Raw genomic sequence first — 15,688 nt, forward strand, 5'->3', positions numbered from 1 at the left:
GTCTTTCTTTGCATCTTCTTGGATTGTGCCTGATTGTGCCAGAAGGACTTTTTTTGATCTTTCACCAGTCTATGTTCTCCCTGAGGTGCAAATTTGTTCTGTTTGTGGGGGAAATCTGGAAAGCTTGAAATTTACTGACCTACTCCTCCCTCTTCCTAGAATCCTTCCCCTGTTGCCCTCTTTGTGATGAAAAAGCAAAAGAAAGAAACCAATTAACACTAGTTATCTTTAACTGGGTATTTAGGGCTCACAGTGGTTAGAGTGCCAGGTTACAAAAACTCCTTTTCCTAAGCTCAAATCGGGTCTCAGACACTCACTAGCTATATGACCCTGGGCAATTACTTAACTCTGTTTGCTTCAGTTTCTTCATCTGTAAAATGAGCTAGAGAAGGAAATAGTGAATCACTCCAGTATCTTTGCCAAGAAAACCTTAAATGGAGTGAGAGTTGGACAAAGCTGATACAGCTGAACAGTGACAACAATCTTTAAATGCAGTCATCTGTTCCTTCACTTTATCCTTCCTTTCTTCGCCAAGCCCAAGCTCTGATCTTAGATTTTTGTTTTCTTTTCTCTTTTCAATTTTTCTTCTCTGAAGCTGAAGTTCATTTTGCTTATTGTTTGTCCTTCATTCTTGAAGAGGATCAGTCACATCACAAGGGTGATCTGCCTTGCTTCTCTGAATCTACTCTTCCCTTTATATCTTGCTTTGCCCTTTCCCTTTTTTCCTCCTTCCCCCTGTTGTTTGTTCATTTCTATACCCAAACTTCTTGGATGTCTTTGTGAGATCATGCAATAAATGTCTACTTCTTCTGTGCTTTCAAACATGTTTAAATACTCTTTTTCCTCCATATTTGTGAACTTTTTCTTGCACCCCCATTTATGTAATATAACAAGTTCCTTCTGCATCCTGAATCAATTATTTTTCCATTAGGAGGTGAGTGGAAGGATTTATCATCAATTCTCTTAAATTGAAATAAATTTGGAGAGGTAAGTTGATGTCAATCAATCAATCAACATTTAATGAGCACTTATGACATGACAAGTACTGTTCTTTCAGTCTGTGAAGGGTAAGCCTGTTACTCTCATATCTTCATGGGGTTAATTGTTTGCTTCTGCCAAAAAAATAGGTCAGTGGAAACATCTTCCCAGTTGGTATTCCTTTCCCTTTCCTTTAGTAGCTTTGGAACAGTGCCCAACCACACATCAATCCCGCTCTTTTTACTTTACAGAGTTATTTTCCAAACCTGAGCTGCTGATTTCTTCCAACCATCTCGATGAAGGTGGGAAGCTAGACCTGTCCTGTCAGATCGCAGGGTCCCCACTTGCCAACTTCACCATCCAGAAGGAGAACATAACAATAACAAATTCTCAGAACTTCACAAAGAGGGTCTGGGTACATGATAGTGGGACATACAGATGCCTTGCTGAAATCCGCAACGTCATCAAGGAAAGTGATCCAGTACAGTTATCTGTTTTTGGTAAGTAAATGTTTATATGTAGGCGACCAAAAGATGGAAAAGACTGAATAGAACTATTGTTTATTTAATGCTCAATTCTAAGGAGGAAACAAAGATGAGTCAGGAAGTAGGAGGATGGTGAGTAGAGAAACAGAAAAGCCAGTAGAAAATATGCTGTAGAACATAGCATCTTGGAGCTGTGTTCTAGAAACAGTTCTTTGCCAGCAATATTATTTGCTTCTGGTTGACCACATGACAGAAAACACCAACTTAAAGATTGGACCCGGACTTGGAAAAGTTCCTAGACAGAAACTTATTTGAATAGACAAGTCAAGCACATTGTTGTGGGTTTTAAGAAATTCCAGTTAAATATATATATATATATAAAACTTCTGTTTTTTTTTTTTTTTGTCTGTATCTTGGGGAATAGGGAAAAAGGTTGCTCTGATTTAGTAAAGAGGGAATGGTGCTGCTTGTATCAAGATGAACAATGAAGTAAACAGAATGCTAAGCACCATACCAGGGTATTTCATGCCAATCTAGTTCAATTAAGTACAACTCTTACAAGCATAAGTATCCTTTGTGTACAAATTTTACTAAACAACTGGATAGTTTCATATATGAAAAAATAATCATCTTTTTATCTTAATTACTTAATATATAGGGTTGTATTCCTTAAATAGATAACATTATCTCCCTCAGTTGTTTATCATCCCAAAGTATATCAATTCAAAATAATAAAATGTAAGCACCTACTATGTGCTAGTTATTAGGGACACAAAGACAAAAATGAAAGTGTCCCTAACCTTAAAGAGCTTTAGATTTGTCTGGAAGTCTTTACCATGATCTCGTTTCACCTCCACAGCCATCCTGGAAGGTGACTAAAGAAGACATCATTATAAATATATTGTTTTTCTGATGTAAAATGCAATCTTCTTGAGGGCAGGGATTATTTCATTAATATCTTTGTTTCTTGAGCACCCAGTTTAATGGTTGGCATATAGTAAAAAATGAATGATTTTCAAAATTGAACTAATATTGGAGAGGCATTATTTTTATTACCTTTTAAAATGTTTCAATAAGTCAGAAAAAACTGCTTTTATACTATAAATAAATAAGAATTTACTTTTCTCTTTCTGAACTTATCATAATCAAATCATCCTTTGTATAGTTGGCTTTGAGCAACAAATATAAGTATACTTTTGTAACATTCCATATTAGAAAAAATGAATTTCTTTTTTTTCTTTTTTTCTTTTCTTTTTTTATTATAGCTTTTTATTTACAAGTTATATCCTTGGGTAATTTTGCAGCATTGACAATCGCCAAACCTTTTGTTCCAATTTTTCCCCTCCTTCCCTCCACCCCCTCCCCCAGATAGCAGGTTGACCAATACATGTTAAATATGTTAAAGTATAAATTAAATACAATATATGTATACATGTCCAAACAGTTATTTTGCTGTAGAAAAAGAATCGGACTTTGAAAGAGTGTACCATTAGCCTGTGAAGGAAATCAAAAAGGCAGGCAGACAAAAATAGAGGGATTGGAAATTTAATATAATGGTTCTTAGTCATCTCCCAGAGTTCTTTCGCTGGGTGTAGCTGGTTCAATTCATTACTGCTCCATTGGAACTGATTTGGTTCATGTCATTGCTGAAGATGGCCAGGTCCATCAGAATTGATCATCATATAGTATTGTTGTTAAAGTATATAATGATTTCCTGGCCCTGCTCGTTTCACTCAGCATCAGTTTATGTAAGTCTCTCCAGGCCTTTCTGAAATCATTCTGCTGGTCATTTCTTACAGAACAAGAATATTCCATGTTATTCATATATCACAATTTATTCAGCCATTCTCCAATTGATGGGCATCTACTCAGTTTCCAGTTTCTAGCCACTACAAACAGGGCTGCCACAAACATTTTGGCACATACAGACCCCTTCCCCTTCTTTAGTATCTCTTTGGGATATAAGCCCAGAAGTAACACTGCTGGATCAAAGGGTATGCACAGTTTGATAATTTGTGATCATAGTTCCAAATTGCTCTCCAGAATGGCTGGATGTGTTCACAGTTCCACCAACAATGCATCAGTGTCCCAGTTTTCCCATATCCCCTCCAATATTCCGCATTATTTTTCCCTGTCATTCTAGCCAATCTGACAGATGTGTAGTGGTATCTCAGAATTATCTTAATTTGCATTTCTCTAATTAATAATGACTTGGAGCATTTTTTCACATGGCTAAAAACAATTTCAATTTCTTCGTCTGAGAATTGTCTGTTCATATCCAGAAAGAATGAATTTCAGTATCGTCTCCAGTAATTTCTCAATTATTTTTCCTCTTTTCTTCCCCCCAGAAATTGTCTCTAAGCCCAGGATTTTTCATAACTCACAATCTGAAGTAATAAAGGGACAACCTTTATTACTCTATTGCCAGTCAATAAATGGGACACCGCCTATCATATATCATCTTTGTAAGATGAACACGTGTAAGAGTCAGCAAGAAATGTATTCCAATAAACCAGCAGTATTCTCGGACAAACCCACTGCAACAACAGAATACACCTGTGTCGCTAAAAATCACCATTCCCAAGGGTCAGTGGCTAGTGACGTTTTGAAAGTCGTGGTGATAGGTAAGTCAATATAGTAACAAGTAAAGAAAAGGTCATGAGAGCCTAAAAAAGAATCCTGCTGTTTCAGACCAAAATTTGGGCCCTATTCCTGGGGCTTTTTCAGAGGTGTGGGAAAGCTAAAAGAACCCTGAATTTGGAGTCACAATGTAGGCTTGAATCCTGGCTGTAACTTATTCTTTATGTGATCTTGGATAATTCATTCAATAGCTATCTATTAAGTGACTAATATGTTCAAGGCACTATTTATTGTTCAGTTGTGTCCACTTTACATACCTGCATGGGCTGTTTTGTGGGCAAAGATACTGGAGCAGTTTTTTATTTCCTTCTCTAGTGTGTTCCCATTTTACAGATGAGAAACTGAGACAAATAGGGATTAAGTGACTTGCCCAGGATCACACAACTAGCAAGTGTCTGAAACCAAATTTGAACTCATATTTTCCTAATTTGAAGCTTGATATTCCATCCATTGCACCACCTAATTGCCCCATACTGGTAATTAAAATAAAAAATTAATAATAATACTATTAAAGATCAAACATTAGCACATGACCTGGCACATAGTAGGTGCTTACTAAATATTTACAGATTGATTGATAATAATGATAACAACAACAATTCTTTCTTTTTGAAATGTATCATCCATGCTATGGGGTGGGGGGGGCGTATGTTAAAGCAGGGCTGAGATGATAAAGTACAATGTAAATCTTGGACTGCTATAGTATCTATGAAAGTCTGGATGGAGCTCTAAAATACCAACAAATTAGCTTCTGATACTGTTGCCAATTGGGTTAGCACCCTGGTTTGAAAGAGTCAAGAAAAAAAGGAAAAAAAAAAGAAGGTTGCAGGGTGGTCCTTCTGAATTCAAGGACTTAGTACAATAGTATTATACACAGTGAACTTGTATTAGCATTATAATTCACGTGGTGGAGGACATAAGATCACTAACAACTGGAGGATTAGGATGGACTTAGTGTAGGAAATGGCATCTAAGCTGAATCTTGAAAAAAGTTAAGGATTCTAAGAGTCAGAGGTTAATAGGGAATGTAATCTGGGTGTGGGGGACAGCTTGGACAAAGACATAGCAGTAGAAGGTGGACTATCATGGAAATACAGGGAACAACAAATAGGTCAGTTTGGCTGAAACTTAAGGAGAGGCATGTAATTATTCTGGAGGAAATTAAGAACTAAGCTTGAGAAATATTTGAGAATATATGTGATTCATTATAGTGGGTACTCCTTCCACGAAAGTACGAAAAATTAGTTCAAAAACCTAAGGTTTCGGGGCAGCTAGATGGCACAGGGAATAGAGCACCAGCCCTGAAGTCGGGAGGACCTGAGCCCAAATCTGGCCTCAGACACTTAACACTTCTTAGCTGTGTGACTCCGGGTGAGTTATTTAACCCCAATTGCCTCAGCAAAAAACAAACAAAAAACCCTATACCCACTTTACTCCAAATCTAAGATTCCATGATATAAGAACAGAAATCAAATCATATATAAAGTAATATTCCAGCGTGGAGATTTGTGAGAGGAAGCCATCATAGGATGAGTAAGAGATGAAGGGAAATGAGTCAATTTAACTGGGGAAAGTCTCCTGAAAAACATGAGAATGACTTGGTTTGAGGAAGGAAGGGAATTGGAATAGAAGAGAGCAATCTCAACGCTAACAAAACAAGGAAGGAGGCAGTGTGCTGCTGTATAAAGGAATACATTTGGAATCAGAGGACTGAGTTAAAATTTTAACTCTGCTCCTTTCTACCCATTTGATTTCAGGGAAATCCCTTCACCTCATGAGGACTTTCTTTCCTCATCCACAAAGTGGGTATGGGGAAGGATTGACTGGACTCAGTGTTCTACAAATTCCCAAATAGTTCTCAATCTGTAACCTTGCTCTTCTGTGTGTTTACCACTTAAAATTTGTTTGAGCTTGATAGTCATTTAAAATCTCTGTTCCTCAACTCCTTCTTCTGTAAAATGGGATAACAATATATTCACTGCCTCTCTCACAGAGTTAGTGCATAATAATGCAATGGGATATTGTCTGTAAAAAAATTTGTGCTAGGTAGGTTATTTCAGAATCATAGAATGTTAACATTGGAAGGAACCTCAGAGTCCATCTCGGCCAACCTGAACTTGAATATGAATCTCCTCTAAAATATTCCTATCAAGTGGTCCTCCATCTTTGTTAAGAACTGTATTCACAATATAGACCTCTATTAAAACCAGTTATCATTGATGACTATTGCCTATTTTTTGTCTCCCCCACCCTTTTTAAAAGAAGATTTTTTTATTTTATTTCTTTTCTTCTAGTTCCAGTTGCAAGAGTCAACTTAACCATTCTATCCCGTGAGGAAGTAGAGAGTGGGAAAGAGGTGGTCCTCCGATGCAGCACAGATGAAGGGTCTTGGCCAATTCACTATAAGTTTTACAAACATAATTCTATGGTCCCTTTTTCTGAAACAACCTCGAATAGTACCCAAGTGATATGGCATACCTTACAGGCCAGCAAAGAGAATGAAGGACAATATTACTGTACAGCTACCAACAGGGCCAACATTTACAGCAATTTCCCAAAGAGTAATATTATTACTGTCAGAGGTAAGTCGGTACCCGTTCAGTGATTTGTGGACCCTGAAAGGTATCACTAAGAATGAGGACTCTGTTTCTGGGAAACTATGTGGATTTTCTTTTTAGAGGAAGGGGTTCTAGTCTTTACAATAGTGGGATTCTTTTTTAATGCCCTTCCCCCCCCCACAATGTCCTAGATATTAATGAATTAAGAGAAATATAAAATCACAAAGAACCATTATGACTTCATTTTGTATTTTATTTGTCACCATGGCATTTACATACATTTGAAAAGTGATACATATATGTACAAGATCTTATTTATTCTTTGTATGATGGCAGGTATGTTGCTTATTGAGAATACTGAGAAATTTAGTGAGATTGACACCTTTCAATGACTCAGGTGATCCACAGCCCACAGATTGGTTGTGCATCACTGTTCTAGACCATATTCAATATAATTATAAGACTCAAATTCTGTTTTTGGGTTTGCCACTTACTAAGTAGGAAAGTAGTGTAATAGTTAAAATGCTGATTTTTGAAAACAAAGAATAATGGGTAGAAACCCATTTATTTCTTCCTCATATACCTATGTGACACTGGTTTATGGTTTCCACATCTAAAAAATGAATAGATGATCTTTCTGTACCTCAGTTTCACCATCTGTGAGGAAATCTAGAATAACTGATCTTTTAAGATTTTTTTGCATTTAAATCTTACAACCCATTATCACTTTGGGAATCATGGGAAATGAAAAGGACAATCTGAAATCTACTTGTCTTGAAAGTTGGGAGTGAAGGTGATTTGTATAATGTCGATACACCTTATCTTCAGAGAAAAATGCTAAATTTGAAAGTATTAGCAACATCCATCAAAGTGAATTTAACTTTTTGCTTTCCCCTAAATCGTGACACTACTGCACTGTTAATAAAATTGTGAACTGATTCAACCATTCTGAAAATTAAAAAAAAAAAAGAAAGAAAAAAGAAAATAATCAATTGAATGCTGTTATGTGCTAGGCACTATGCTAAGCACTAGGAATATCAGAAAAGTTCAAAGAAAGCCCTTGAATTTAAGAAGCTTACAATCTTTTAAAAAGTTTTTTCAAATTCACCTTTGCAAAACCTTGGGTTTCAAATTTTACTCCCTCTTTCCTCCCTTCTTTCTCCCCAATACAGCAAGCAAACCAATATAGGTTAAATTCTTCTAAAATCTTCTAAACACATTTCCATATTCATCATTTTAAAGAAAAATCATATTAAAGGAGAAAAAAGAGAAAAAACAAGCAAACAAATAAACAAACAACAATAACAAAACCCCAAAAATGTGAACATACTATATACTGCAATCCATATTCAATCTCCATAGTTATCTTTCTTGGAATAGATGACACTTTCCTTCACAAGTCTATTGGAATTGCTTTGAATCACCAAGGAATTTACAATGTATGGGGGGAAACAATATGGAAATAAATGTATACAAAATAAATTATATACTAGATCAATAGGAAATAATTAATAGAGGGAAAGTACTAGAATTGAAGGGGTTGGGAGGAAGGAAGGCTTCCAGTACAAGAAGAAATTTTTGTTGGGACTTAAAAGAAACCAGGTAGTTCAGTAAGCAGAACTGAAAAGAGAGAGTGTTCCAGGCTTGGGAGATAGACAGAGAAAATGCCTAGAGCCAACAGATGGACTGAAGAGCACAATATTGGGAGTGAGATATAAGAAGGGGCTAGGTTGTGATAAGAATAGTATCTCACCCATAGAGTTGTTGTGAGCTTCAAATGAGATAACAAATGTAAATTTTTGCAAACTTTCAAGCATTATAAAAGTATGAGTTATTAATGATTTCATTTTCAGTCACTCTTGCTCCATGGATGAAAGGTCTTATTGCAGTATTCATCATTGCTGCCATAATCATTGCATTGGTTCTTGTGGCCAGATGGTACTTTGTTAAGAAAGCAAAGGGTGAGTAGTATGTCATTTTTTCATTCATGATTTACTCTTGAAAAGAAGTTAACTAAGTTCAATGAATTGTTTGTTCAGTCACTTTCAGTTATATCTAAGTCTTTATGAACCTAGCAAACCTAGTTTTCCTAGCAAAGATACTAGAATGGGTCACCATTTCCTTCTCTGGCTCATTTTGTAGATGAGGAAACTGAGGCAAATGAGATTAAATGACTTGCCCAGGATCACACAGCTTGTAAGTGTCTGAGTCTAGATTTGAACTCAGGAAGATACTTCCTTACTTTAGGCTCAGCACTCTTTCCACTGTGCTATCTAGTTATCCCTTTAGTGTTAGATTTATATTATAAACAAGGGGTTCCACTTCTTAGGGCTCTTGGTAATTATACTCTTGTTCAGTGCATATAATGGGATCTGAGCAGAGGATTTCATGATGTTCTTGCAGCATGGGATAGTAGAAAGAGAACTTTGGAGTCAGAAGGTCTGGATTTCCCTACCATATGTTAGTAGTATGTCCTTTATTTTATTCATTTATTTCTTGGTTTATTTTGCTCATTTGTAGGTTGGATGATTCTATGCTGATTGTAATTCTTAGTGTGTGGCCTGGATAGCCAATAATCTGGGAGTCAAAAGATCTGAATGTTAGTGTCATTTTATATGTCCTTCAGGGATCATTTCCTCTTTCTGAGCCTCAATTTCTTCAATTATTTTAAAAAAAATGAAAAGAATTAGAACAGATCTGGGCTTCTGTGAATTTAGTCTGGGTAGGTGAATAGATCCTATACTTATAAGTGTAGAGATATTTTCAAAATGGAATTAAAGGTTTTTTTTTTCTTGATTGGAAAATAGAAAAAATTTTAGTAGGTTACAAATCTATTTGAAAAGAAACAGGAAATTAATTTCTCAGTTCTGAATTTTACCTGGGTTTAAACTAGCCAAGCTATTCCCTTAGACTTGGTGAGGGTTGTCCCTATTGATAAGATAGGGGTAGTATAATTTCAGAAAGAAGGCCATTTCTACCTCTGTGCTTCACTGCAATTATTTCTCCTTTAAGCTGTTAGAATACATGATGTATCCACTATAAGTCAATTCTTTGGGAGAAAGACCTTGTTAAAATACAATTATACAAATACAAAAATATACAGAATTATTTGCTGCTGATGTCCTAACTGATTAATTTATCATTTTAGCTAGTCAGTCAGCAAGATCCTGAAAGAATGGGACATTGAGGATATTTGAACAGGTCATTTTCAATTGAGTATTGTGTGACTAGGTGAGGATCCTAAAGGTCAGGAATGTATATTACCTGGGCTATGTTAGAAAGGGATGGGTAAACCACATAAGTAGCCACAGTGGTTGGATATGGGCAGATGGGAACAGTGTGAGGATACTTAGGAGGGAAGGGTGTCACAAGGATAATGGGGGGGGGGGAACATTTTAATTTCAGAATGTTGCCAAGGGCTGGCCCTGGATTTAGTCTACATCAGTCTAAAGTTGAGAGCAAGGAGATAGATTCAATTTATTCCTGAAATTATGCAGAGATGAGCTCTATTTAAAAAAATTTGGATCTTATAGTGAGCAATGGTACCTTGGATGGACTGATTGATTCCCTGGATTGGTATCTGCATGATTGTTCTATTTCAATAGAGAAGATAAATTCAGATTTTTTTGAAGCTTGAGTTTTTGGTCTTATGAGACAACGTTCTTTTTTGAAATTTTTTAATAATAGCTATTCACAGAAAATGACAAATGTTAGAGGGGATGTGGGAAAACTGGGACCCTGATACATTGTTGGTAGAGAGCAGTTTGGAAATATGCCCAAAGGGCTATCAAGCTGTGCATATCCTTTGATCCAGCAATATTTCTACTGGGATTATATCCCAACAAGATCTTAACAGAGGGAAAGGGATCCACACGTGCAAAAATGTTTGTGGCAGCCCTTTTTATAGTGGCAAGAAACTGGAAACTGAATGGATGCCCATCAGTTGGGGAATGGCTGAATAACTTATGGTATATTAATGCTATGGAATACTATTGTTCTGTAAGAAATGACCAGCAGGATGATTTCAGAGAGGCCTGAAAGACTTACATGAATTGATGCTAAGTGAAATGAGCAAAACCAGGCGATCATTATACACGGCAACAAGAAGACTATATAATAATCAATTTTGATGGATGTGGCTCTCCTCAACAATGAGATGATTCAAACCATTTCAGTGATGAAGAGAGCCATCTACACCCAGAGAAATAACTGTGGGAACAGAGAGTATGGAACACAACGTAGCATTCTCACTCTCTCTATTGTTATTTGCTTGCATTTTGTTTTCTTTCTCAATTTTTCTTTTTCTTCTTTCTTGATCTGATTTTTCTTGTGCAGCAAGATAATTATAAATATGTATAATATATTGAATTTAACATGTATTGAATTTACCATGTATTGGACTACCTGCCAGCTAGGGGAGGGAGTAGAGGAAAGGAGAGGAAAATTTGGAACAAAAGATTTTACAAGGGTCAGTGTTGGAAAAATTACCCATGCATATGCTTTGTAAATAAAAAAAAATTTTTAAAGGAAAAAATAATAATAGCTTTTCATTTACAAAATACATGCAAAGATAATTTTCAACATTCACCCTTGTAAAAACTTGTGTTCCATTTTTTCTCCCTCCCTTCTCCCCATATCCTTCCCCTAGATACCAAGTAATCTAATATAGTTAAACATTTGCAGTTCTTCTAAACATGTTTCCATATTTATTGCTGCACAATAAAAATCAGGTCAAAAAGGGAAAAAATGAGAAAGAAAAAAAAACCAAACAAACAACAACAAAAATGGTGAAAACACTGTTGTGATCTGCATTCAGTTCCCATAGTCCTCTTTCTGAGTGCAGATGGCTCTCTCCCTTATAAATCTATTGGAATTGGCCTGAATCATCTCATTGTTGAAAAGAGCCACGTCTATAACAGTTCCTCATCACATAATCTTCTTATTGTTGTGTACAACGATCTCCTGGTTCTGCTCATTTTACTCAGCATCATTTCATGTCAGTCTCTCCAGGCCTTTCTGAAATCATCCTGCTGGTCATTTCTTATAGAACAATAACATTCCATTACATATACCATAACTTATTCAGCCATTCTCCAATTGATGGGCATCCACTCAGCTTCCAATTCCTTGCCACTACAAAAAGGGCTGCTACAAACATTTTTGCACACATGGATTCTTTCCCCTTTTTAATGATCTCTTTGGGCTCCAGACCCAGTAGAGACACTGCTGGATCAAAGGATATACACAGTTTGATAGCCCTATAGATATAGTTCCAAATTGTTCTCCAGAATGCTTGGATTAAATCACAACTCCACCAACAATATATTAGGGTTCCCAGATCCCCTTCAACATTTATCATAATCTTTTCCTATCATCTTAGCCAATCTGAGAGGTGTGTAGTGGTACCTCAGAGATGTGTTAATTTGCATTTCTCTAATTAATAGTGATTTCGAGCATTTTTTCATATGACTAGAAATGGCTTTAGTTTCTTCATCTGAAAATGAGCCAGAGCTTTCTTGTAGCTCCTTCATAAATAGCCAAAAGGATGACAGGGGTTTTCTTGTTCAATTTTGTTTTGCTGTAATTTGAAATATAGGAATACTAAATTTCCTCATCCTTTACTATTATTGATATCTTCACAGCCAGTCAAAAATGGTTTAGATACAATATATTACTATCAAGGCAATTACTTATTCTCAATCTCATTGTCCTCATCTGTAAAGTGGTATAATGACAGCATTTGCCTTATATGGCTGTTGAGAGTTTCAATTTATCCCATTTTACCTCCCTTTTCTTCTTCTCTCAGTACAATCCCTTTTCCACCCTTAATTTCTTTTTTATATCATCATGTTGAAGTCAATTTATAATGTTGAGAGTTTCAAATGAAATTTTATATATAAACAACTTTGCAAATTTCAAAGCACTGTGTAGATGATCTATTATTAACTGTTATTGGGATGCAAAATTTTTTTAACATACTTTTTCTTTTCCCCTCAAAGCAAAACAGATGCCAGTGGAGATGTCCAGGTCAGTTTGTTTACTTTGGTAAATGGGTTGAAACTGACTTATGAAGTGAAGTTAGAGAGAGAATAGTTTAGTTAAAACTAAAGAATGTTAAGGGCTTTTCACTATGCAGACTCCCTGATAGGGTCTTTGGGATCCCTAGGGGGACTCTTGAGCTCCTGCTTCCTTTAGGGAAGAAACTGAGTCCAATTCAACAAACATTTATTAAGTATCTACTGTGTAAAAGATATTTTTGTGTAATCCCTTGAACACCTAGCACAGGATCTTATACTTATCAGGTATTCTGATAATTAGCAAGTTCATGAAGCAGCACATCTTAATGGATGGAGAGCTGGCCTTGGGCCAGGAAGTTGTGATTTCAAGTTCCATCTCTGACACATATTGGTTTCATGATGCTGGCAAGTCACTGCTTGATGTTCTAGGCCCCTTTATAGGACTATAAGCTGCACAAAAAGTGCTAACTTGCATTGGAAGAGTGAGTTTCCTCACCTGGGAGTTCAGTGAAATTATAGGTCCAGTCTCTAAAACAGGGCCTCTGCACTCTGGGACCTTACAATCTGGTGCTGATAGTTTAAAGGTGAATAATTCTTATATGAAACACTGCTCATGGACTATAGTTATTAATATAGGAAAGCTTAACAGAAATTGAGCCCCTATTAAAGAAACAAAATTCAAACATAGCTGCAGAAATTCAAAGATATTTTCATTTGCTCATGGTTAATCTGGGCCATATCCAGGCAGAGCAGCTTATTCAAGAAAAATGAGTAGCCTGGGAAATAGAAATACGAAGAGGATATTAATCCATGAAGTTATTCCACAAACATTAATTAAATGCTTACTGTGTGCAAGATGCTGTGCTAGTTGCTGTGGGAACTACAAGATGAGTTGGATACAGATACTCCTATGAAAGATCCCCAGAATGCCAACTACCAAAATACAGATTAAAATGTGATAGCACTTAGTACACATATAAATAAGGTGCCATCGTGATGTCAGTTCACAAGAAGAAGAGATCCTTTTTGACAAGGGATGTCAAGGAAAGCGTCTCAGAGCAAGTGGAATTTGAATTAGACCTTGAAGGAAGAATAGAATTTTAAGATGTAAGGAATGGGGATGAGGGTGGGGAGTAGATTCCAAAACCTTTTCACTGCTTTCTGATGTTTGCTCTTTAATTCTATTGGACACATGCACAGGAAGAGCTCAAATCTTTTAGCATGTCGCAGTATTTGAGGTTTTTTAAAGTCCATTTTCTAAATTAGATCAAAAAAAATTTCTTCCACATGAGAAAATTCTTCTGGTCTACCCGAGATCATCTCCTGAATCACACTTTGTGGACTCTAAGCTGATATCAAAAGCCTCATATGCTTTTCTTTTTTTTTCTTTTAAATTTAATTTTAAGGCCAGGACCACCCCTGAATTCCAACACTGAGAAGATGCAATCTGATCCCAATATGGAAGCTAACAGTCACTCTGGTATGGTGTCTTGTCTTTCCTTTCCAACAAAGCATGCTTTCTTTAAGCGAGTCTTTTGAAATTTAAGTCCAGCACTTTTCTATCCTGCTGTATTCAAAGTTTCCCCTTCCTAACTGGCTAGATTTTTGCCATGCTTCTCTCTTTCCTCTATTAGAATTCTAAGTCACAAATTGAACCATCCTTCATAATGAAGACATGATTAAGGTTAGTAATACATAAGAGAAAACACTTCTGGCTGATGGACTATGAAAAGCTATGTGATGAGATGATTTGGAGAGAAGCTGAGTTCAAATCTTATCAATCAGAATTTACTAAATGTTTATAATATGCCAGTCACCATACTAAGAATATAAATTCAGAAGCAAAAGTCTGGCCTCAAGGAGCTTTATTCTAGAGTTGGAAGTGGAGGGAAATAATACAACTTACTTTGTTGTTTTTCTGTTATTTCCATCATGTCCAAATCTTTGTGACTCCCATTTGGGGTTTCTGTGGCAGAGGTATTGGAGTAGTTTGTCATTTCCTTCTCTAGCTCATTTTACAGATAAAGAAACGGAGGCAGACAGGATAAAATGACTTGCCTAGGGTCACAAAGCTAGTAAGTATCTGAGGCCATTTTGAACTTAGACCCTGACTCCAGGTCTGGCATTTTATTCACTGTATCACCTTGCTGCCCTAGATATAATATACTTACCACTAAATAAATATAAGCTATATACAAAATTACATGAAATAATTTAAAGGGGACTTAGGAAAAATCCTCTTGAAAGAAATAGTAGTTGAAGTGAGTCTTGATGAGAGACAGGATTTCTAAGAGGTAGAAAAGGGGAAGCATGAGGAATAGTCCATGCAAAGATTTGGAGGTGGGAGATGAAATAGCAATTCATTTTCAAACCTCAAGCATTTATTAAGTACCCCAACTATGATGCCAGGAATTATACTAGATGCTGAGAATACAGAGACAAATATGAAATACTTAGTGGCCTCCAAAAGCTTCCATTTGATCCAGGAAAATATCTGTATCATATTTAATTATACATAAAATATAAATTCTAAGAGGCTGAGATGAAGAGAGGGTATATTCCGTCTATGAGCACAGCCTTTCTAAAGCATGGAGATAGGATATAGAGAAGTTTGGCCATTAGCAGAATAATGGATAATAAGCCTGCAAAGGTAGTTTGGAGCCACATTGTAAAGTATTTTAAATGATGAAAGATTAAAATTATTAAAGTTTGGTTTTGATCTTTTTTATGTTTATATTCTCTTCATAATTTTTCTGAATAAAAATTAAAACATAATTTTTCTGCATATACTTAGAGATATACTTTAATGTTCTTGAAAGTAGTAATATATTTCATTCTTTGTTCCAGCACCTAGCACACTGCCTGCCTATGGTAGGCGTTTAGTAAATGCTTTCTTATCGGCAGCCTCTGGTGTGGTGGATGAACTGGGAAGAGGAGGGAGATACTAGAGGCAGGGATCATGGGGCCACTGCAATGATCTAATAAAGAAGTCGAGAGAATCCAGAGGAGG

General features: G+C 36.1%; 1 protein-coding gene across 4 annotated transcripts in view; it reads left to right on the forward strand.

The window, feature by feature from the left end:
- PECAM1 (platelet and endothelial cell adhesion molecule 1) overlaps positions 1 to 15,688 on the forward strand; it is a 101,737-nt gene that overhangs the window by 31,827 nt on the left and 54,222 nt on the right. For all 4 annotated transcript variants that reach the window (XM_051995292.1, XM_051995294.1, XM_051995293.1 and 1 more), the window contains exons 6-11: positions 1,230 to 1,478; positions 3,812 to 4,087; positions 6,398 to 6,685; positions 8,515 to 8,622; positions 12,661 to 12,688; positions 14,085 to 14,158. In XM_051995292.1, coding sequence (XP_051851252.1) covers positions 1,230 to 1,478; positions 3,812 to 4,087; positions 6,398 to 6,685; positions 8,515 to 8,622; positions 12,661 to 12,688; positions 14,085 to 14,158 — 1,023 coding nt within the window. The remainder of the gene's footprint in view (positions 1 to 1,229; positions 1,479 to 3,811; positions 4,088 to 6,397; positions 6,686 to 8,514; positions 8,623 to 12,660; positions 12,689 to 14,084; positions 14,159 to 15,688) is intronic.

Source organism: Antechinus flavipes, chromosome 4 (genome assembly GCF_016432865.1).
Source record: "Antechinus flavipes isolate AdamAnt ecotype Samford, QLD, Australia chromosome 4, AdamAnt_v2, whole genome shotgun sequence".
NCBI classification, from domain to species: Eukaryota; Metazoa; Chordata; class Mammalia; order Dasyuromorphia; family Dasyuridae; genus Antechinus; species Antechinus flavipes.